This window comes from Henckelia pumila, unplaced genomic scaffold (genome assembly GCF_033568475.1).
Source record: "Henckelia pumila isolate YLH828 unplaced genomic scaffold, ASM3356847v2 CTG_525:::fragment_3, whole genome shotgun sequence".
In the NCBI taxonomy this organism is placed as follows: domain Eukaryota; kingdom Viridiplantae; phylum Streptophyta; class Magnoliopsida; order Lamiales; family Gesneriaceae; genus Henckelia; species Henckelia pumila.
This window is the reverse complement of record NW_027331857.1, coordinates 2724563-2749171: the sequence shown is the minus strand read 5'-3', so window position 1 is coordinate 2749171 and position 24609 is coordinate 2724563. Positions and strand designations below refer to the sequence as shown.

General features: G+C 35.0%; 2 protein-coding genes, 1 long non-coding RNA gene and 1 pseudogene across 5 annotated transcripts; all 4 read left to right on the top strand.

The window, feature by feature from the left end:
• Nucleotides 1-581: 581 nt before the first annotated feature.
• On the top strand, nucleotides 582-6288 carry LOC140873312 (uncharacterized). 2 transcript variants are annotated; one of them, XR_012147995.1, is made up of 4 exons: nucleotides 582-1581; nucleotides 5398-5470; nucleotides 5608-5878; nucleotides 6258-6288. It is a non-coding gene; the product is annotated as an uncharacterized lncRNA (long non-coding RNA). The 2 variants fall into 2 exon arrangements; XR_012147996.1 differs by having other exon boundaries at nucleotides 5398-5523.
• Nucleotides 6289-6299: 11 nt separating this feature from the next.
• Nucleotides 6300-9778, top strand: LOC140873311 (uncharacterized). Of its 2 annotated transcripts, XM_073276406.1 has the most exons (8): nucleotides 6300-6316; nucleotides 6409-6483; nucleotides 6683-7221; nucleotides 8331-8399; nucleotides 8511-8629; nucleotides 8777-8827; nucleotides 9160-9300; nucleotides 9422-9778. In XM_073276406.1, exons 3-5 carry the CDS (start codon nucleotides 6685-6687, stop codon nucleotides 8556-8558), a joined length of 654 nt encoding a protein of 217 aa, XP_073132507.1. In that variant the 5' UTR covers nucleotides 6300-6316; nucleotides 6409-6483; nucleotides 6683-6684; the 3' UTR covers nucleotides 8559-8629; nucleotides 8777-8827; nucleotides 9160-9300; nucleotides 9422-9778. The 2 variants fall into 2 exon arrangements, with proteins under 2 accessions (XP_073132507.1, XP_073132506.1); XM_073276405.1 differs by lacking the exons at nucleotides 6300-6316; nucleotides 6409-6483 and having other exon boundaries at nucleotides 6492-7221.
• Nucleotides 9779-12572: 2794 nt separating this feature from the next.
• Nucleotides 12573-14622, top strand: LOC140873105 (heat stress transcription factor A-2-like; annotated as a pseudogene).
• A 2101-nt stretch (nucleotides 14623-16723) lies between these two features.
• On the top strand, nucleotides 16724-17335 carry LOC140873104 (protein FAR-RED IMPAIRED RESPONSE 1-like). The gene has a single exon (XM_073276085.1). It carries the CDS (start codon nucleotides 16724-16726, stop codon nucleotides 17333-17335), a length of 612 nt encoding a protein of 203 aa, XP_073132186.1.
• Nucleotides 17336-24609: the final 7274 nt, after the last annotated feature.

Here is a 24609-nt window from a genome sequence, read left to right as displayed (position 1 = left end):
AACTATATTGTGAGTATGTCTAATCAACAACCTAAACATATAAAGTATTTCGAACATTAATTCATGATGAAAATATTCTAAAATTTTAATTCAAGCATTAGCATGTTAATAATCTTATATCGTTAAAATTTTTAGGTAAAATATCAATTTTGGTCATGTATGTATTGATGTATGATATTTTTAATCATTTATATTTTAATGAATCAATTGTAGTCCAATAACTATGTATTTTTTTTATTATCAACTTTAGTCGATTTCATCAAAATCATGTAATTAAATTGATTATATCATTGTTAATTAAAATTAATTTATGTTGTTAAATACACGTTCAACTCGAGAAATTTTTCTAACCGCGTGCTTACAAAAATGCTATTACATTAAAAAATTTATTTAAAATAATTAATTTAAATTTTAAAAAAAATCTAAACTAATAAAATTAAACTATCTATATTATTTCATTCAAAATAAATTTAACCCAAAGTTGTGCACGTGTTTTTTTTCAAAAGAAACTATGTCAAAATCTAATACATTTTGCCAAGAATAATTTTTTTTAATTAAAAAAGGCAAAAAAAAAAAAAAAAAACCGAAAAACGAAGAAAAAAAGAAAAAGAATACGGTGTCGTTGCTTTTTGCTCAACACAGCAGATGATCCAATTCCTTCGGCTTTCGATCCTTCGGCGCAGTGTTGAGTGTTCCCTCTTCTTGGGATTGGAGATCTTCGACTGGGTTCGTTGTCTTCCGTGTTTTTGTTTTGTTATTTTGGGTTTCTTGACGTTGCAGGTGTTTTTTGTTTCACTTTGATCTTCTCTTGTTCTTGTTTGGGTTATCTGATTTGTTGGATTATAATATCTCACTTCGATTTACCAAGTTTTCGTCTTTCTTCTCTTCTCTGCTGTGCCGTGTTTGGATTTAAGGTTTATTTAGTTTCATGTTCTTTTCTTCTTCTTTGGGTTTTCTTATTTCTTGATATGTTTCGCATTCGTTGTCCCCGTTCTTCAAATTGGAGAGCTTCGACTGGTTTGGTTTGTTGAAACTGTGACGGCCTTCAATTTGTTTTTTGTTCATTGTGTGTTGTGGTAGTGATGTATATAGGATCTGCGAAGAATTCTAAAAATTGAACTTGGCTACTTCACGCACCAAAAGTGTAAACCATACTCATGTATCACTGTTTGTTGATTTTTCGCTTGCTTTTACCACGATTAGTTTTAGATTATTAGTAAACATTGTTTCTATTTTTTTGGGAGCTTAGCTGGCTTTTGCTTGTTTGTGTGTTTCATAACCTTTTATTTACTTCTTGTTTTTTGGGTTCATGAAGTGTATGGACATCTTTGTAAATGAATTGCTTTGTGGTTATACGTTAGGTCAGTAATTTTTTTTCCAAGTGAATGTCTATTTCCATAAGATTAATCAGTCCATCTGGAATATTTTAGTATTGGTTAAGTTATGACTAACTGATTTGACTTTTTGTCTTATATCCCCTGTTTCCCGTTACGTGGGTACATATAAACATCTGTACGGTTTCAACTCATTTATTTAGCTGGGGCATTCCAAGAATCGAACTCGGGACCGCTCGCACCCAATGTGAGGATCATTCAACTAGACCAAATGCCCAATTATTGATTAAATTTGTCATGCTCTGGTAGTTAGATTTTGTAATCTCCTGCTGCTCCTCTATGAACCTAACACTTATTTTATTTTTTTGAGGTAAATGCAGAAATTTGGTTTGTTAGTCTTAGTATCAATAGGCTCGTTGTATGTGATCAACTCGTGGTGGATCTCAAAGTGGAAGGAAACAGCCTTGTTATGAAATTCATTGGAATGAATCAACATCAATGTTCGATTGCTTCTTTTGGTGTGAGACATGAGTGCACTTTAACCATTTAAGTCTGAAATTCATTTTAGCGCTCAGTGATCCTTACATGATGAGATGTTGTTACTTGCATACTGTACCATATTTTTATTTGGTACACAGCATATGGACAATGTACTATTGATGTGGTAGGGGCGTTCAAATGTTATATAAATTTTACTTATGTTCAGGCGTGTGTGCTGTCATTTTAATTATATCCTACTGTAACTTTATGTATTAAAAATAAGCATGAGTTTTACTCTCACCCGTTCTGTCAAACTTTCGAACAGTGATGTGTTTATAATAAGAGTTATGTGATCTCTTGTTAATAATTTCATATCTGTTTCGCTTTTACCTCGACATATCGAGCCACTATTTTTGAGGTTACCTTGATGATAGCATGATGGTTGTTTTATTCTTTTACTAATTCAGATTCTCGGTGTTTTTTGTACTTGTAATTGAAATATTTGATTCAGGAACGTAGTACGTGGCGAAATACAATTTTTACAGAAAAATGATTGCCCTGTTTTATTTGATTATATTACATATTCACTCACACATCTTATGGAGTTGGATTTGGACTGCGTTGAGGAAAGCGAAAGAAATAAAATCTGATGATTATATGTTGTTTTGTGAGGGTAAGTAAGATCAGTTCTAGAAAATTTTTGGAAGTAGCTAATATTATGAAAGGGAAAAACTCCGAAAATGATTTATTAGCCACGTCAGCTAGTGTCATAGACTTATAATTGAGCTTGTTGGAAATGAGATGTCTATTTGAATTCAGTTTTCTCCCAGTGTAGTTACAAGCTGTAAATTTTAGAATATCTACAATGAAAATCTAACAGTTGGCCAAATATCAATTGATTACCATGTGCTCGTTTGCTTTGGATCTCTAAGTTTCAGCATTGATCATTAATAGTATTAATTACTGGAAAACTCTGAATTGAAGTAAATGAATGTTATATATTTGCAGCCTCCATCGGGTCAACAATGTTGATATTTAGTTGGTTACGACACATCTCGCTTTCCTACAATAATAACAGGAATGGCATACTCTTTTATTACTTCATAATTATCATTTGACGATGACCTAAACAATGTTCATTTTTGTTTCGTTAACGACATCTTTCCAAGTTGACTCGATTGTGAAAGGAGATTTGTGTCAAGAAAAGAAATACAGCTGGGCATAAAATGTGCATTCAGAGAGAATTGAGACTATCTCATATTTGCTTTCAAAATTTTCATATACCAGATACTTTTAACTACGCCCGCTCAAATATCGAAAAGATTAGTAGAACAAAAAACTAATTTTACTTTGTTGATGGTTTATATCGCTTTCTTTTTAGGAATACTTGGGTATCACTGTATCAAATCATACGCGTTGCACTTACCTTTTTTTTAGGTTTTTGGATATTCTCGGTGTTCTGTGTTTCCACTTTGATCTTCACTTGTTTTTGTTTGGGTTTTTTGATTTCTTATGACGCTTAGCTTTCGTCAGTGTATCTCATTATTTTTAAATTTATGCAAATTGTATGTTGGTTGAATGTAATTTTATCCTTCTTCTGCTGAAAATTGTTTTCAAGGGAACAAATCTGGAGAAACTCTTTTATGCACTAATTTGGCAATTATTAACTCTCTGGAACTAAAATCATGAATCAGAAAATTGCTATTCTCAATTGACCAAGCATGTGGTAAATATTAAACCACTGTTTCTTCTGGCAGCTTGTGTTTAGGTTTTTATTTCTGAGATTTGAGTAATGGGATTGACTTTGTTCTTCTCAAATCGGATCTTGTATTTGATCAGCAAGTTGTATGTAAAGAGACCAAGTAATCAAGAAATATCACACATCACTTACTGTTGACATCATAATTGTACCTATATGATATGCGTTATGTTTCAAAATTTTATGTGTTAGGATGAGATCATTTTAATCGTCTTAACATTCCTGTTTAAGCTTGTCAAGTAACTGATCCATGCGATGATTATAAACAATGTCATCTCAATAAACCTGGCTTTTACCTTAGCTTAAGCTAATGAACTCTCTCAACTGTCAAAAAACGTGAATAATCCTTGTGGCAAAATCTGTTTTTGGGTAGAAATTCAATAAGTAACAATTTCTACTATGTTTTCATTAGTTTTCATCTCTGGTTTTTGTTTTTGTCCCGTGACTTTTTTTTTGGTCTTTTGACATTCTCGTGACGTGCCATGTGTATTTTAATTTTTTAAATTGAATTATATTTCATCAGAGCCATTAGAAAAAGAAAATCGGAGTTTTCCTTCAGTTTTCTTGTTACTCCCTTAAAATTGTTAAAATCTTTCCTCGTTGATGAAAATGATTACTCTGTTTCTTGGACATAAACTTTAGCCATTTAAGTTTTAAGTTGGTTTTAGTGTTTTGTGATTTTAAATGCTGAAATGTTATTACCTACATATTGTATCGTATTTTTATTTGGCATGTAGATCATATATGATATACTATTGTTACAGCAAGGATGTTCCAAATGTTAATGTAAGATCTATTCAGATTTAAAAGTGATTGTTGAATATTCAAATATGATCTGATTTCCTATCCCCCGTCTACTGTGTTTCATGTAGCCTTTTCGTACTTTCAATCTTCAGTGTTCTCTTCTCTTGTTAATGTTTGGTTTTTTCCTTTGGTCTTTTGACATTCTCATAATGTGTGTGTGTTTTAGTTATTATATTAGACCTCATGAGAGCAATTAGAAAAATAAAATTGGAGTACTCTGTACTCCTCAAGATTCCTTGTTTCGCTCCCTTAAACTGGTCAAAATTTGTGCAATTTGACGAAATTTATTTGGTTGTTGTTGGGTGTAGGTTCAAGAAGTAACATTTTCTAAAAATCTTTACGTCCTGATGAAATTGATTGCTCTGTTTTTTTTTGGGTAGAAGCCTTAGCCATTTGTGTTTTAAGTGCGTTTTAGTGATTTGTGATCTTTAGACGATGAGATGTTATTACCTACATACCGTATCATATGTGTATTTGGCATGTAGATCATATGGATAATATACTCTTGATACAACAAGGATATTTCAGATGTTATGTAAGATCTATTCAAATTTAAATTTTGGAATTAAAAGGATTGTTGAATAATTAAATATGCTCTGATTTTTTAGCCTCTTTCCGGTGTTTTCTATGTGGTCTCTTGTTACTTTCATTCTCTGGTAGTTTTTCATATTTGGTTTTTGTTTTTGTCTCTGTTTCGCTTTTCTTTTTTGGGTATCTTTTCATTTGGGATTTTAGGATTACATTCCATGTGCTCAGTGGCTTTCGATCTTTAACCTTCGGATCTTTAAGCTTTGGCAGTGATCATTAAAAATATTAATAAACGAAAAAATCTGAATTGAAGTAAATGAATGTTGTTTATGTGCAGCCTCTATCGGGTCAATAACGTTGATATTTAGTTGGTTACAATACACCTGCCTTTCTTACAATAACAACAGGAGCTGCCTACTCTGTTATTACTGCATAATATAATTTGATGACGGCCTAAAGAATGCTCATTTTTGTTTTGTTATTGACTGACAGCAGATCTTTCCAAGTTGACTCGTTCGCGAAAGGAGGCTTGTGTCAAGAAATGAAAGACAGCTGGGCATAAAAGGTGCATTCCGAGAATCGTCTTAAATTTTGATATATCTCAAAGTGCACAACAATGTAATTGAGACCATCTCATATTTGCTTTCCAAATTTTCATATATCAGATGCTTTTAGCTAAGTGCCCAAATTTTCATATATCAGATGCTTTAATCGAAAAACCTCTTTTAAAAGTTAAAAGGTAGCCGTGTCTGCTTACCCCGGTAGACATCATCCCAATCGCCGAACATCAAAGCTCGAAATTCAAACGGCGGCGTTCTAATGGAGGATCCGAGGCAGCTTCAAACCCTAAATATGTCTGAAGCAACCGCCCTGTCGTTCCCGCCTCGTCTCCGAAGGCCAATACGCAGCCAGACGTACCTCAATCTCATCCAACTTATCTCTCACTGCTACACCGACAGTTCTCAACTTCACGGTGATGCGATATTTCTTTCGGGCATTCAATTTTGTGTTACTTCGCTTTTGATACTTGACGTGTTTTAAATTTAGCGGATTGAAGTAAATTAGGGGGAAAAAAGAAGCATTTGCTCGTTTTCATCTGTATATGTGTTCCTTCGATTGGAGACAAGTGATCGTGTATGCGATTTTTGCGCTTTTTTAAACTAGGAGGAGTTCTGAAATGTTGCGTTGAAGCATATTAATAGCCCTGATTTATTTTAAACTAGGAGGACTTGAGTTTATCTGTACATCAAATGGTTGAATTATTTCGAAATTTGGGGCATTTTTTCATGCTGCATGGACTTTCTTGGTGAAATTTTAGTAGTAATATGATTCCTGCTTTTTGTTGTGCGAAGGTTCTAGCGAAGGTGTTGGTTTAAGACGAGGAGTGATGAAAATACCCAAATTAATCATGGTGAGTTGAAGTCAGCTGAATTATTAGTTCCTAATGACATGTTAGTTCAAGGAAATGGGATCTATAAGAGCGTGGCAAATGTTGGCTTTCAGGATGGAGATTTGGTCGATGGACGTGCAACAGTAACAGAATTGGGTGGTGCGAAGGTAGTAACAAATAGAGAGGAGGTAATCACACAAGCAGATAGTATGAGTTGTGGGGATTTCTTGATTGGTGGAAACCTGCATGTCGATTGTGCTATTCAAAATGCCACAGAGCAAGAAAATCTGGATATTGTTCATGTTGGTTCAATGGGACAGCTGACAGTGGACGAGGAATTCTCTATTGATGATTTTTCTGAAGTTCTCGACTCTTGTTTCGGTGCAGATATGGTTTCTAAATCACCAAAATCGGGAAACAACAGCAAAAAGAACATCTCTGCACTGGAGGTCAATACTTCTAAAGAATTTGAGCATCAAGTGCAGCTGAAAGAGATGGAATTGGAGAAGCTTGTGTCTACATCAGGGGTGGATGAAGAGATCGAAGAAGGGGAAATATATGTTGAAGCTGGAGTCTGTGATATGTCAATTGATCCGTTATCTAATGATGCTGCATCTTTGGGAAGGATATCCATACATACTTCTGAGAACAATGGGTATAAAGAAGACTTCACTTGCAAGAGTGATGACAGGAGGTTCCCGCGACATGATACTCGTGTGGACAAGGAAAATGATTGTATGAAGATGGAACATAGAGCATCATCCAGGCCATCACTAGATATTCAGGCCCTAAGCTCTGTTGATGGTGATGATATGGAAACTCAAGGATTTGATACTGTACCCACTTTTTTCGAAACTTTACCTCTGTCTGGCATAATCCTCCAAAAGCATATCCATGATAATCCAATTTCTGCTACCACCAAAAAGGTATGATATGTTTCTTATGCATGTTCCTTGTTTTGCTTGATATAATTTTTAGATTCTTGATGCAACAGTGTGGTTGCATCTTCAAATCATTGTTGTTGTATTGTAGTTATTCTTACACGAGTCATCATAATCCTAATGCAAGATCGTGGGACTTTTAGTGGAAAGAGTTTTGTTGGCCTGACTCTTGGGGGTAAATTTACACCAATTTAGTTTACATGACAATTTTTATATCATTGACCGAGTAGATTTTCCAGTCAATATAAGCAGTTTTTGTAGAAATTTAGTGTTATGCATTTTTAACTTACATTAGTAACTTTGCATACCTTGATTTATTCTTGTTACCTTCCTTTATCTGAAATTTCGATGATACTTGGGGCATGAAATGTTTTTCTCATGTAAACTTCTTGTTACTGCAACATGATATGGCCAGAATTGATATTCTTTCATCTTATTTTGATTTGCTACTGTATGCAATTTGTTTTGTTTTCGCTGACAGTTTGCTATAGAGTAGTCCTGAAATGATTCAGAGTTGTTCACTATTTCATCCTGGTGGTTGGACTCTTCTTTTGCTTCGGTTTAAGTTAATATTATTATTATTTTTTTTTAAAATAAGTTAATTTAATACTTATGAACTTGACTTTGCATGGAAGAAATACAAATTTTATCTCTCATGTTAATAGGGAGATGTTATATGGTATTTCCTCTATTTACTCTTCTTACATGTAGCTTGTTGGAGTTTCATAAAAAGTAAATATTGCACCAATGAGAGCACAGAGACAAACACCAGTCTCTTCTTTGTTCCTCACTTCCTCCATTACAGCACTTGAATAAAACAAAGAAATGTATCGTTAGAGTGAGAAAAATAAAACCTAATCACTGGAATGGGAGGAAGGACAAGTTTCTCTCGTGACAAGTTTCTCTCGTCATTTGTGTCCGACGAGATCCTTGAAACTGTTGTCAAATGTGATTTGTTATAAGCAGTTGAAAATGTACGGCAATAGAGAACTTTCAGCACTGCATGGACTTTGAATTATAAGCCATCATTGAGATATAATATAAACAATTTGCAATCATCTCAAGATTGATGACATTTGGAGATCCTAATGCAGGAAGGAGATGGCAGAACCAATAAAAGGAAGAATGGTTCTTCAGCCAAGGAAAGAAATGCTGAGAAAAAGGTTTGTAAAAGGAAGATATACAACTATGACAATTACAAATGTGATTTTCATGTATTAGCTTAGCTTTGATATGTGTCCTAATCTATAATTAGCCCAAAATGTTACTTGCAGAAAAGAAAACGAGCAGAAAAGAACAGAAGCTTGGTATTAAAAGATTAAAGCTGCAAACAGTTTCACAGCCAAAAAAGATAATGTATTGTCGTCACTATTTGCAAGGGAAGTGCCATGAGGTTGTATTTATCCTCAACCTATGATATTGGATGCGTCGTATGAGTCATATCTTAGTTGTTTATATATACTTGATCCTGCAACTACATTCCCATGCTAGGAAATACGACACTCACATGCACTCATATTGTTCATTGTGGTTTGTACAGGGTGAGAAGTGCAAATTCTCCCATGATACAACACCCTTGACAAAATCTAAGGTATGACTTTGCAACTGCTATGTTTTTGTAATATACATATCTGCATGAATCTCGGCAAAGTCTTGTATCATGCTGGGGTTCAAGAGCATGCATCCTTATCTTTCACGCTGGTCCGCTATGAATATGTGATTGAGGGGTGCATTATGAAGTTCAATTCTGCAGTACCTTGATTTTCTGATGGGGAAACCAACATGTATTCCTAAAATTGTTTTAAAAATTTATGCACCTGAACCAAAATGTGTACTCATGGTTTAATATCTATTGTATGGATCAAGTCCTTCAGAGATTGATGGTTTATATCTTTTAAAGAATGCCTATCTTATATCTTACAGCCCTGCGGTCATTTTGCCCGTAGCTCTTGCATGAAAGGAGATGACTGCCCATATGATCATCAACTATCCAAGTATCCATGCAACAATTATACGTCAACAGGATTTTGTAATAGAGGTGCTGACTGCTTATTTTCACACAAGGTAATATTTTCTTTTGTAGATTCTAGTTAGTTAAGGTGCCGTCACTTTTCTCTTGCTTTCTACTACAGTAAGTCGATGTTTAGATATGTTTTACCAAGTTTTTTAATTAACATTATCTCAGATACTGGAAACCCAGATTCTATCCGTGCCACATAATGCCTTGAAGCCTGAGTTGAAATCTGAGCAGCCTAAAGGGCCAGAAAAAGCAGGCTCTTTCACGGCATCAATAGTCACTAGGCCTGAAATGAAGTTTTTGCCTCAACTATATAACTCAAACTCCAGTAATTCCTCAGATATTCTCACATCCCATCAGAAAAACGATGCTAAATTTTCCTCTCCAGGGAAATCTGGTAATAGCTCAGCAAAATTTGTGGCTAAGCCTTTCTCGAGGACCGTTGCACATGCTCCTAAAGGAGTTTGCTTCCTTACCGATATCTCGCTTGGTCAAAACAGTAAGCTCAAACGGGATGAATCAGTTCGGAAATCCGGGATGCTGTTAAGGTTCTCCATGAAGCAAACCCAAAAGTATCAAGCAGCACTAATAAGTTGAACAAGACGCCTGAGGAATTGGCTTCAAGGAGACCCCGAGGAGTAAATTTCTTATCTTTTGCTCAATCCTCCATAGATGGTTCCAGTTTCAAGACATTCTCTAACTTCTTTTCGGATAGATTTAAAGAAGCTGGACAGATGGTTATGGCTGAGTTGGCTGACGGTAAACAAACTCGTCCGTTGCCCAAGAGTGGCGATTCTTTTGAAGATCATGATCAGACAAGCCGAAATGCGACAGATTTGTCGTGGAACTTGAATGGTGAGGCAAATAGAACATCTGCGACTATACCGTTGCATATAAATTCCGTGTCACAGGACAAAAATCAACCAGATGATTCATCCTTGGGGGACCGAATAATAATAAAAATGGCACTTTTTTGTCATCAACTGAAGAGAAACCAACTACACCCTGTAAGTTTTCCTGTTAAAACACACCTACTTCCGTTCAGTGGCCCATGTGATCAATCAGCATCAGCGGGACATCCCCAAACTATATCCAGCAATTTTTGGATGTCGCTGTCAAATTCACCAAGTTTGGTGCAGAGGGCCGTCCAGTCAACATTAGCGTTCGCAGCGAAGTTTGAGGCTGAAACTAAGTCAAGGCACACTCTTATATGAAGCTGGAAAAATCTCACGTTGATCACTTTAAGTTCTTGAAGTTTGGGGGTGACCTTCATCCTTGAAACTGGTTTTCATCAATCCCCAGGTTCGAATGAGGGATTGTGGAATCGTCTGTGGAGAATGTCTTGGAGCAATTTAGTGTCGAAGGAAAGGATAAATCTGAGGCAGGTTGTATGTTAGGCATATTTTATGCAAGCTCGAATTTTAGCGACTGGGCTTGGGATCAGCACGAAGTTTGAAGCGATTATGAGGTCAAGTTTAATTTTGAATTGATTGTTCATTTTTCCAGTTTGATTTGTTATGTGAATCTGCAAAATAAGTTATCCTGGAGTTAGGCTCGAATCAGGGATTGAGACTATAGTTTTATTAGAATTTATTTAAATTCTGTGTGAAAATGTTTTTCTGCACATATGCATGTACAACTTGACAATATAACAAATCGCAAAATTACAAATACACAAAACCGAACATGATTTTTTCAAACAATGTGGGTCAACTCATGTTATCATGTAATACGTTCGGCATGTATACTTTGAAGATTAAATAAGAAAAATTTAGATGTGAAAGATTATAAAAATATTCGCGTCAACCTCTTTCGAATTACAAAGGTGCATTTTGCAAAATCAAATACGAATATTTATATGAGTAGGTCTGTTTGTTAGAAGTACCGACTTATCTAGATTTGCAATGCAAAGTAATTTTTGACAGAAGTAATAGTTTGTTCAATAGAGTGGTGAGATAGTCATATGTCGACCTAATTTAGATTTATAATCAAAAGTAATTTTGACATTAAAAAATAATATATATTTTTTGATTAGATTGAATCGAAAATTCATATCACATATTGATCTGAAGCCACATCATAGGGATGATAATGGGATGGGGCGGGGACGGGATGTCTTCCACATCTTCGTTTTCAAATACAAAACTCATTCACATTATGCTTCGGGGATTTTTATCATACTCAAAAATTTTTTTCATACACGCCCTGTTTCGGTTTTTTTCCGCGGGTTCTCAAACCGAGAAAATTGTCATCCCTATTGTTACATGAGTTTATATATATATATATATATATATATATATATATATATATATATATATATATATATATATATCTCCTCTATATTATTAAGTTTGAGGCATGAATAATAACTATTTTTGGTAAATTACGTCATACCATTTTTTATCTCCTAAATACCCTTACCTATACCATAATTTTTTAAAAATAAAATAAATAATCAAAAGTTAATAACAAAAAACATAACATTAAATATAAATTATCCAGTTTTTATTATATTTCATATACAAGTTTGTAATACACGAAAAAAAATTAATTTATATGCACGCATCGTGTGCATATGCTTACTAGTATATATTAAGAAGGAACATTTTAATTGATCTCTTGGTATGCTCAACTTTAATTGCAAAAAAAAAAAAATCTCATAAAAATGCAAATTACGAAAAATGCATATCATATTAAATTCAAACACCTTAAAAAATAAATGTTATATCATATATTCAACACATTATATTTATATATTATATTACAGATGCAATTCGCGTACGATATCGATCGTATGTATGTATATTATATGTGTGTGTGTCTGATTAATCAACTAAACATGTAAAAATAAATGTTATATCAAATACATACAACACATTATACGATATGGCATATATATATTTTTGATTAATCAAGTAATCAACTAGACATGTAAAAATATTTGATTTTGTGCAGGGATTTGTGTGATGGTATTTTCGTATCAATGGCTGAAATTTGGTAAAAACACACTCAGTCAACGCGCGTGTTCAACATTCTTCATATTGAGAGTAAAAACGTGCAAATATTTTGAAAAGTTAAGGGATTTGATGCTTATTAAATTTTCACAAAGAAAGAACCATATTTTTTTAACATTTTATATGGGTTGTTTTTGTAAATAACTCGGAAAAAAAACAAGAAAAAGAAAAATAAAGATTTTCATTGGGCACCGTATTTCTCTCTCATTCCTGCCATGGCGCCACCTGTAAACCAAGCCATATCACAAGTCATATAATCGGCGTGGTAAAGTGATCAGTATATCAAAGTCGCGTGTTCTGCAACTATGGGGCCTGAAACAGCAACAAATGAGCTTAATGTGGAGCGAAACGAAGAAAATGGTGGAGTGATGAAGGTGCCCAACGAGAATGAACCGTTTGCTGGTGTCGTAGGAAAGCCATACATATCTCTTGCAGAAGATGCCGACGTTGGTGGTGGTTTTTTTGGCCGCTGTGGCGGTGATGGTGATGGTGATGGTGATGGTGTGGAGGCTCCAGGAAAGGAGATGCCGAGGCCAATAGAAAGGCTTGGAGAAATGGGGCCACCGCCATTTTTGACGAAAACGTATGAGATTGTGAATGACCCCAATACTGATTCTATAGTATCATGGAGAAGTACGGGGTCTAGTTTTGTTGTCTGGGATCCTCACAGGTTGTCCACTGATTTGCTCCCTAAACACTTCAAGCACAACAATTTCTCTAGCTTTGTTCGTCAACTAAACACTTATGTAAGCATCAGTGGTTGGATTATTTTGGTTTTTTATTTATCGTGACATTACAGTTTCTACGGGTGATTTCTTGCATAGTTTCTTCCCAATCCATGTGTTTTAGTTCTGTTTCTTGCTTGCTTGGGACAGATTTATTATCGGGTTTCCATCTTTCTTGAAGTTAAGGGCCAATGGAAATACTTTCGTGTACGATATTTGAGTAAAAAAATTGGCAATTTGTTGTATTTTTCTTAAAGGACGATTAGCCCTGTTCTTACATTTTTCACTTGAAGTGAAGAATTTTATGATCATAAGGCATGTATCTCTGTTCTGGTTATGATAGTGATTTGTATTTTATGATGGTTTTTATATTATTTTGAGATAGCTAGTGTCTATGCAGTAGTCTTGATTTCTCGCCACAGTATTCAGATTTGTTTTGAGTGGGAAAGTGAAGGATCGGCTATGGATTTGCTGTGAAAGAGTTTCTATGGAAAATAATTCCATATTATCCAGTATTGGCATTTTCTAGCTTGGAGTCTGTTCATTTCTTCCAATTGAAGCTTTTTTCTCTTTTCTTAATGCACGGTTTGATAATGCTTTTATAGAAAAATTCATTTTGATGTTAATTTGCCTTATGCTCGACATTCATTGTGTAGATTATGTCTGGTTCGGACTATAGAAGGCTTCTGCTATTTTTTTCCTTTGTTTTGTATCGCTGTAAACCAAAGTGCTGCTTATTTTTTGTGTTGGATCATGTGTTCGTTTTATATTTTTTGATTGACATTTCGCTTCACTGAAGAATGTTCTATGTTCTGTATGTTGTTTGTAAATGTCAAAATTGATTGGAACTTGTTGAAACATGATAATTTGCAGCAATTTAGAAAGATTAATTTAGGCAGATGGGAATTTGCCAATGAAAACTTTTCAGCAAGGGAAGAAGCATTTGCTAAAGAACATCAAAAGAAGAAAGTACGATCCTCAAATCAGACAAGGAGCTGTGTATAACTCGTTGGATTCAACCAAGAATAGCATGGAGGCAGATCTTGAGACACTGAGGTCCGAACAAAATGCTACCAATGAAGAGATAATGATGCTTAGGCAACAGCAAGAGAATGCACAAAAACATCTGGCTTCTCTTAAACACCGTCTCGACATCACCAAAATGAAGCGAAAACATATGATCAATTTCTTGATGGAGTCCCTAAAGGACCAAATGTTTCTGCAGAACTTCACTGAAAAAATGAAGAAGAAAAGGGCACCACTAGAGGTCTTGAAGAAGAGGAGGTACTTAAATTCTTGTGACTCAGGTGGTGGTAACTTATTTGAATCCATGAAAATCATCGATGCTCATGATATCGATGATGCTAGTCTTGATGAAAAGACAGTATTATCTTCTGATGATTCTGGCAGCTGTTTATTGAATCATAAGGCTGAAGCTTTCTCCGGAACAAGTAGCTTAGGGGAGTGCCCTGAAAAATACTTCTTTTTGGAGAACCTCATGGAGGAGGAGATCATATATCAGAAGGAAGACGAAATGGTAGGGCTGACGAAGAAACAATCTGATCTTATTCTAGAGTTGGAGGATTTAATGGCAAAACCCTCCCCTCCATGTCCAGCATCCATAGCATAGTTTCAAGGTAAAAATCTTATTCTCTCAATGACTAGGCCTCGTCCTAGCCGCTATATACTCTTTTTTCTCTTTAATAATGAAGGGTGAAAATCTTTACATAACGGTACCCTTGCTATTTATTATCGTTTTCTATACCAAATGAAACCTTTTTGTTATGTAGGAGGTGGAAATAGGGAAGGCCATCCCGGACTGGTTGAAAAATTATTTTCTTGTTTAGAAGAATCAACATATGATGCATGGAAGAAGTGAAAACGCATTGTGTATTCTTATCTTCTTTCTCCAACACTTTTTTTTGCTAGAAGCATAGCTCCTAGATTTCTAGTTTCTTGCGACTTTTCCATTTGATGATATAAGTTCAAGTTCGAAAGGATTTATGAGACTGGTTAATGCATTCTCTTGCCAGTTGCCATCGGTATCAGATTATCATCACCCTCTCTGGGGTGAATGTCGATTGGCTCTCTGTCAGGCATCTTATGGATCGGATTATATATGGGATATGGAACTGGAACAATCCTCTAGAATATCGGCTTGAATTGGTTCAAATTTTTTTTTTTTGACGGTTGAATTGGTTTCGAATTAATCGAACTAACTAAGAGTGTAACTCAATCCAAAATCGAAACTGAATTGAACCGATTGCAATTTGAAACTGAACTAGAATCAATATATCTCCATTCTAATTCAATATATTTCAATAGATATCAAAATGAGTTAGACATATCTGGTTTATCCGTCCCACCACATGAAATATGTGGGTTGGGTTGAGTTGGGTTGGTAATTTTCCAACCCACCAAATGGCGCGCCGACCAGTCTGTTCCGCCCCGCCTCTCTTCATCTAACGGTGAGTTGCGGTAAGTTGTTGGTTAGCCCGTCTTGTCACTTAAAATAGATGAGTTGAGTTAGTATTTTTCCAATCTGCTTAAAAAGGTGGCCCAACGTGCCTCGTGGTGCGCTTTGAATGGTAAGTTATATCGAGTTGTGAGTCGATCGGTTCCAATACTTTGTTTTGATACCTTTAATCATTATTATATATCGAAAGAAAGTTTTATCAAACAACGAATAATACATCACAATTTAAACATTAAAGTAATATATCCAACTCTTCGTTTCTCAATTCTTAATTTATTTATCAATTTCTATTTTGTATATCTTATAAAATTGGTTTCGGGACCGAATTAATTAATTAAATGGTTCTGGATCCATTTTCAAGTATCCAATTTGATTCAATATTGGTGTCGAATCCGATTCAATCCAGAACCAATTGTATTGGTTTCTGATGGAATAAAAATGGATGTAAGTATATTAGTGATAGTAAGTGAGAATATGTGGATATGTAATATAATTATGGAAAAATTATTTTTTTGGTCCTCTATATTTGTCACTTTGCGATTTCAGTCTTTTATATTTTCAGATTTCAGTTCTAGTCTGTTATCTTTATTTTTTTGGCAATTTTAGTCTTTTTTCCGATGTGGTGCTGATGTGGCACAAATTCAGTGCTGATGTGGAGCTGACGTGTACAGTGTCACGTAAACATTTTTTTAATAAAAAGGACCAAAATTGCAAAAAATCAAAACATATAGGACTAAAACTGAAATATGAAAACATAAAAGACCGAAATCGCAAAGTGACAAATATACATGACTAAATTTGCAATTTTCCGTATAACTGTTGATATGTAATAACTTGATTTGTAAACCATCATGGATTTAGAATGGAAATATATGTGGTTGAGTTGGAGACACAAATACATAAAATATGTGGGTCGGTGTAAATCATCATGGACTATCGACATTACTTGGGTTTGGTCTACTTTTTAATGAGGATACAGAGACATTTGTATGGTTGTTTAGGATATGGCTAGAATGCATGGAATTTCAGACTCCTCAAGGAATAATCACTGACCAAGACAAGGCAATGCAGAATGCCATAGAAACAATATTTCCTAACACAAAACATAGATGGTGTTTGTGGCATATACTTAAGAAATTACCTAAAAATTTGAATACCATTGTCAAAAGGCTTTCATACTCTCTTCTGTACACGAATTGGTATATGAATCACAAACTGCAAATGAGTTCGAACATGGTTGTTTTCTATGCTTGAAATGTATGGATTGCAAAATAATGATTGGTTGATCGGGATTTTTAGGGAGAGAAGTCGTTGGGTTCCATGTTTTCTCAAAACTTCATTTTGGGCAGGAACGTCAATAACTCAATGGAGTGAGGGTATAAATGCTTGTTTTGACGAGTATGTGCATTCAAAAACATCTTTAAAGCAGTTCGTGGAGCAATATGAGCGAGCTCTAAGGAGTAAAGTTGAGAAAGAGTTTCAAGAAGATTTTAAGTCTTTATCCCAGATGGTCCCTTGCATTACTCGATTCGATATGAAGAGGCAATTTCAAATTGCTTATACCATTGTAAAATTTAAAGAATTTCAACAAGAATTGACAGAAAAGATGTATTGTGACATTGAATCCATTGAGGATGGGTCTTTTGGTACGAAATATGTGGTCACAGAAGATTTTACGGTGCGTGAGAGAATTAAGGAAAAAAAGTTTGAAATTGTGTTTGAGAGAGATAAATGCACATTTTCTTGTAGTTGTCACCTATTTGAGTTCAGGGGAATAATTTGTAGACATCCTATCACAGTTTTGATCCATAATAAGTTGTCTGTGGTTCCTGATAATATATACTTCGACGTTGGAGGAAGAATGTGAGTAGATTATATATGAGGGTCAAGATAAATTATAATGGATGGATAATTACTCCTGGTCAGTTAAATTATGAGAAGTTATGTGAAGCATTTACAAATGTTGCAGATTTGGTTGCAAATAATGATGATGAAACTCGAAGGCTACTCGAGTGGATTAAAAGTAAAGTAAGTGATCTTGGTATATCAAAGTTGCGATCAGGCTATGACCATATTTTGGTATCACCACTAAGCAAGAAAGTACAGTCTGATCATGTTGATGATGCGACTCAAGCTTCTACTTGCAAAGTTCTTGATCCAAAGTACACTAAAACAAAAGGAGCCCCTAAGAAGCTTCGAAAAAAAGGTCCATTGGAGAAGTATTATAAGAAATCGAAGGTACAAGATATTACTAATACTTCTTTATAAAGTATCAATACCTAAAATTCTATTAATGCATATGTTGGTTTTGCAGGTCATTGTGAAAGCAAGCAAAGGAAAAAACTCTCAACCAGAAAATATTGAATACAATAACGTGTTCATTCAACCACTTGATCACTTTTACAAATAGAACTTGTATAGAATTATGTAGATGAAAGCATAAAAGCTTGTATAGATGCGAGAAGCTTCTGGAGAGTTAATCTTCACCGTCAAATCAAATAAATCTTGGTCATTATGGTAGAAAACCACTACTATAAAAGCGGATACATCATTTGTAATCACCAAATTGAAAGCAATACAAAGTTTTTTTAAGGCATTCTTGTGTTTTCATTGAATTGACCAACCATGTCATAACCATATAATTTTCAGCATCCCAAGTGGTATATAACGTATCATCAACAACATGAATCTTCTTGTGTAACGCCCGAAAATTCGTTTACGTAAACCAGCATGCATAACTAGGAAATTGATTATTTAAAAAATATATTAATAGGGGTTAAATGATATTTTATGTGAATTATGTGAATTGTTTATATGTTTTAAATTTAATTATGTCATTTAACCCAATTATTTTCAAAGTTAAAATTTTTTAAGTAAAAATCGATTTACGAGCGCATAGACGGGACCGTGGACGGACGTGAAAAATATATAAAAATAGTCACAATTATTTTTACCGAGATAACCTATTTAAAATCAATAACTTAAATTTATATAAAATTATTAATTTATCCAGTGAATACAAAAAAAACAACCAAAAATGAAAAAAAAGATAGCAACATGAACAATATATAAAAAGGTTATATTGTGTGTGTTAAAGTCAAAGGAGGCCATAATTGTATTTTTAAGTAAATGGGGGAGTTGCAACTAAAAATATATTTGTTATAGAGAGTTAATTGCACATATTCGTTATAAGAAGTTACAGCAAAAACTGTTTGACATTTCTATAAATGTGCACCTATTAGAATCTACAAGAGGCAACAAAATAAAATAAAATAAATAAATAATATCTCTAAACCTACAAATATGGACTAGAACTATTCCTACTCCTACTCCGAAAATGATGGCCATAGTAATAATGATAATACCAATGAAGCAGAGAGTCGTCTACTCGTGTAGATATGGACGAAAGACTTGCTAAGAGGCGGAGAACCTCACGACCGGGTCTTGCTCCCCTCCCGACAGTACTCTCCATTTATTTTTTTACTAGGCTCTTTTCTTGTGATTTATTTGGGGATTTTTTTTTATTACAGAAGCCCGTTACTACTACTTCTGTTAGATTAGATGCCCTGCAAGCCAACTGTTGGATAGAGATTTTATTGACTCAAGTGTAATAAAAAATATTTATTTTAATATAATTATTATTTATTCAATTTTGGCATTTGCTTTATCTGCATACTCATACAAACTGCATAGATAAAGATCTTAAATATATTATAATAAATAAATATGAGGTTGAACATGTGATGACAATCATGAAACATGTATTTTAATTATTGTATATTCTAAATTAAGTTCCTAGTCGATTGGCCATCCAAAATAAGGATAAGGATCGCTCGAGCTCGAGACTAGAATATGTGATGTTGTGTACCACGTTTCATTGGTATGTACATAGAAATGTTCAATCATATAGATTGGTGCTCATGCGATGAGTTCACTGAACTACCCTCCCTTTGGACTTCCCAAGTGATTATCATTCATCAAGTGGATAAGTCCGTGGTTATGGTTGTACACCATTAGTCATTACGACCCGATACAACACTGAGGCTCTACATGCTAGGATTGTGCTTTGACTCGTTTACCGACTCTAGGAGGGTCATCAGGTGGCGAGATTGGGTACAGTTGCGACACATGTTGGAGTCAATGCATTGTAGTCGAGAATTCACCGCTCACATATGAGTGTGGATATCCTATGTGATCTTATGAGATAATAGTGCATGGAATCTCTGACCAGAGTATGAAATGTGCATTAAGGTAAAGTGGTTCCCTAGTTGCACATGCGATGTCACTACGAATTCTCAAAGATGCATCACATCATTATCAAACTTCGCATGCAACCCTCGATAAACCAATGGTTACAAATTTGATTGGGATATATGAGATAAAGGGACCGTACTGCACGATAACCATAATCGATTGGTTCTTGCAGGCACTATCAGTGATACCTAGGAAATCATGAGGCGATGCTACTAGACACTCTTACCATGATTCGATGGGTCCAATCAAAAATTAATTCTGACATTCTTATGATCAAGGTGTTGATGCATAGAATGGGGTGATTTAGGGTAAGCCCATATAAAGGACAATGTCCTGAATTAAAGAGTTGGGAACCCACGGTTAGCTGTATCCCTAAACCATTGAGGGTCACACAAGCACTGATTTCTTTGCTCCCATTGAGATAATAAATTCAAAGAGGTGAATTTATAATAAATAAGTTTGATATGATCAAACGATAAGCTTATAAATGAGTTTATAAGAGCTTGTAGATATTTTAGTGCACTTGCTTAATTTCATTGGAAGTGTTCCAAAATTAGCAGTTGTTCTTCAGTGATTTCGTAAATCAAATGTGCATCATAATGACAAACGAGTTAAAGTTGTCACATCGATGATATTGAATCATTGATCGGGATTATGATGATATCACTTATTGGACGCATGATTTATGGACTTATAAGAGTATAAGTTCATCATGCAAAATAATTAAAATCTTAAATATATTTAATTAATTAATCACTGACCAAGACAGGGCAATGCAGAATGCCATAGAAACAATATTTCCTAACACTAAACATAGGTGGTGTTTGTGGCATATACTTAAGCAATTACCTCAAAATTTGGATACCATTGTCAAAAGGCTTTCATACTCTCTTTTGTACACGGATTGGTATATGAATCACAAACTGCAAATGAGTTCGAACATGGTTGGTTTTCTATGCTTGAAATGTATGAATATCAAAATAATGATTGGTTGATCGGGAATTTTAGGGAGAGAAGTCGTTGGGTTCCATGTTTTCTCAAAACTTCATTTTGGGCAGGAATGTCAACAACTCAACGGAGTGAGGGTATAAAGGCTTTTTTTTACGGGCATGTGCATTCAAAAACATCTTTAAAGTAGTTCGTGGAGCAATATGAGCGAGCTCTGAGGAGTAAAGTTGAGAACGAGTTTCAAGCACATTTTAAGTCTTTGTCCCAGATGGTCCCTTGCATTAATCGATTCAATATGGAGAGTGTAACGACCCACTGTATCAAGACGGGTCTTTTCAGCGTGCTTATGTCCTCACTCACATGCACCCTGAGAAACTTCCCAGGGGGTCACCCATCCTATAATTTCTCCAAGTCAAGCACGCTTAACTTTGAAGTTCTTATGTGATGAGCTTCCGAAAATAAGATGCACCTTCTTGATATGAGCAGTACATATGAAATCTTTTAAACCCTCCTCAACTATGTAGTCCCATACCTACACAGTCTCAGAATCCCCTCTCATTCCGGCACGGGATCGGTTCATTCATGTGGTGTGGGGATGGCCTGGGCTCGAATGGCTCGAGTGGCTCGAGCCAAACGAGCCCAGGAGGGCGTTTGGTTCAGTCGGCCGAGAAGGGATGCGCAGGTAGGGTTTGTTGGAAGAGGGATGGGGCTCGGTCCTGTGGGGTGCATGGGCCGGGGTCAGGGGCTAGGTTGGGTCCGCCCAGACGTGGGCTAAGTCTGGGCGGCGGGGCTCCGGCCAGGGGTGGCCGGAGCAGGGCGGCAGCAGCCCTGGAAGGGCTGCTGCTCGCGGCTGCGGTTGCAAGGGAAGGAGGGGCTCGGGTTTTAGGGTTTGAAGGGTCCGGGTCGGGTGGTTAGGTCCGGGTCGGGTCAGTAAAGTCTTGGGTCAAGTTAGTTGGGTCCGGGTCCGGGTTAAGTTAGTTGGGCTCGGGTATTTTTATTTTTAAGTTTTAAGTTTAATTAAAGGTTTAATGGGCCTAATTAAATCTTAAAATATTATTGGGCTCCATTTAATTATTTTGGGTTGAATTTAATTATTTGGGGTTAAATTATTTTAATTAAGTGAGCCCACTAAATTTTATGGGCTTTAGGGCCCATAAAAGTTATTGGGCCAGTCTTTGGGCTTTTGGGCCCATTGGGCCAGTTTGAGTTGTTATTGGGCCTAGAAGGTTTTATGGGCTTTAAATTATTTTCATTGGGCTTAGAACAATTCTAATGGGCTTAAGTATGTTATTGGACCAGTCTCAGTGTTAATGGGCCAGATTTAAGTAATTGGGCTTGAGAGTAGGGCCAGCAGTCCAGTACAATCCATGAGAAATTTCATGTGTCCTGATTATATATTTAATTATTTTTATGCATTGAAGTTATTTTAATATGTATATGTTAGTATGAAATCAAATTAAATATATATGAAGGACACACATTTTTATTTAAGTACATGCATTCATGAAATAATATTTTATGCATGATTTAATATTTAAGGTTGAGCAAAAGAAAATATTTTATGTTGGAAGTTGAAGTAGTGCGACAATTTAAGGGGGATTCGTCCCCATATGATTGAAGGGCAGTTTACTGTCAATTTAAGAGGTGATTCGTCACCGCCACGTACATTGGTTTCCACGCTGATCAGTATTTAATGTATGATTTAAGGTTACACTACGGATACAACCATGCGATGTTAGAAAATAATTGCTCAACAATAATTATGTATTATGTTATTTAAGTTAAGTAAAGTTATGTTACGTTATGAAATTTTCAAGCATGCTCATTCATGTATATGTATGTATTAGTATTTAATTGTTTTAAATTATTTTAAACCCTTGTTATGTTAGCATGTTGAGCCTCTAGGCTCACTACACTGGTATGGTGCAGGTGAGTTCGTTGAGTATGAGGTTGTACCCACCGGAGGCGAGGATGTATGAGCGGACATGCAGTGACCCCATGACCGTGATAGATGTCTGAGTCACATGCATGTTTTGATTATGTCAGCACGTTACATATTTTATATTATTTTTCAGTGGTTGTGAGTTTTGAATATTTTATGAAATATTTTCAGTGCATGCAGATTTTAATCATTTTATTTATGCAGTATTTTTAATTAAATGTTTGTCTCAGATATTTATTTTATTTTAAAGAATGCATTTTTATTTAAGTATTTAATTAATTATTTATTTATTTATTTTTAAATCTTTTTGTTCTGTGCATATATGTATGGGCATATATGTACATATTTTATTTAGTAAATATAAAAGAAAAAAAATTTTCGCATATTTATTTATTAATTATAGAGTTAGGGTCGTTTCAGAGAGGCAATTTCAAAGTGCTTATACCATTGTAAAATTTAAAGAATTTCAACAAGAATTGACATAATAGATGTATTGTGACACTGAATCCACTGAGGATGTGTCTTTTGGTACAAAATATGTGGTCACAGAAGATTATACGGTGCGTGAGAGAATTAAGGAAAAAAGTTTGAAATTGTGTTTGAGAGAGATAAATGCACATTTTCTTGTAGTTGTCACCTTTTTGAGTTCAGGAGAATAATTTGTAGACATGCTATCACAGTTTTGATCCGTAATAAGTTGTCTGTGGTTCCTGAGAAATATATACTTTGACTTTGGAGGAAGAATGTGAGTAGATTGTATAAGAGGGTCAAGATCAATTATAATGGATGGATAACTACTCCTGGTCAGTTAAATTATGAGAAGTTGTCTGAAGCATTTACAAATGTTGCAGATTTGGTTGCAGATAATGATGATGAAACTCGAAGGCTACTCGAGTGGATTGAAAGTAAAGTAATTGATCTTGCTATATCAAAGTTGCGATTAGGCTATGACCATAATTTGGTATCACCACTAAGCAATAAAGTACAGTCTGATCATGTTGATGATGCAACTCAAGCTTCTACTTGCAAAGTTCTTGATCCAAAGTACACTAAACAAAAGGAGCCCCTAAGAAGCTTCGAAAAAAAGTCCATTGGAGAAGTGTTCTAAGAAATCGAAGGTACAATATATTACTAATACTTCTTTATAAAGTATCAATACCTAAAATTCTATTAATACATAAGTTGGTTTTGCAGGTATCTGTGAAAGCAAGCAAAGGAAAAAACTCTTAACCAAAAAATATTGAATACAATAACATGTTCATTCAACCACTTGATCAAAATTCTGTGATGCCTCCGCTCTCTTTCTCACAACAATTAATGGTATGATACTATGTTTTTCGTGTCTGATGCTTCTAATCATATCTATGTTTGTTTCTTAAATTTGCATAATAATTATAGGGTGTTCATCACCATCCTTGGAATATCGATTACGGAGCACATTTAGTATCCAACTACGGAATTGATCAAGCATCGGCAATGTAGTGACCCTGCATGGAATCACCTATTAACTGGCAACGAATAACATGCATTAAACTTAATATAACAAAATACTTAACAGAGTAAAACGTGCGGAAACATAATCCATAAATTACATATCAGCTTAGTAAAATATATCCAGGCTTAATACTATAGTGATGCAACCATATTGTGGTGACCCTTACCAAGATCACCTACTAAATAGAACTTAAACATGCAATTAACTTAATCAAAACAGTAATCAGAATACAACTGCGGAAACCATAACATTAATACAATCTCAAGAAAAAGAATCTGTAAATATCCAAAATAATATATAACCAAATCGAATAGCTGTATAAACCCCAAAATAATAGAATAAAAACCTAAACGAAGCTCCAGCTGATCAACCACTGCCTAGACCCTCTTGGATCCACCCGCCTCGTCCAATCGCAAACCTGCCCCATGGAATAGGGTGTCCAGAAACACAGAGTACGAGACATGAGCATAAAACACTCAACACGAGAGTATGAGTATACATG

What these genes read in the sequence shown, in the direction of transcription:
- LOC140873104 (XM_073276085.1), top strand. Translation starts at nt 16,724, where the DNA reads ATGTATGGATTGCAAAATAATGATTGGTTGATCGGGATTTTTAGGGAG.
- LOC140873311 (XM_073276405.1), top strand. Translation starts at nt 6,505, where the DNA reads ATGAGTTGTGGGGATTTCTTGATTGGTGGAAACCTGCATGTCGATTGT. An exon ending in TTTCTGCTACCACCAAAAAG is followed by an intron (nt 7,222 to 8,330) that starts GTATGATATGTT and finishes ATCCTAATGCAG; the next exon opens with GAAGGAGATGGCAGAACCAA. An exon ending in AAAGAAATGCTGAGAAAAAG is followed by an intron (nt 8,400 to 8,510) that starts GTTTGTAAAAGG and finishes TGTTACTTGCAG; the next exon opens with AAAAGAAAACGAGCAGAAAA.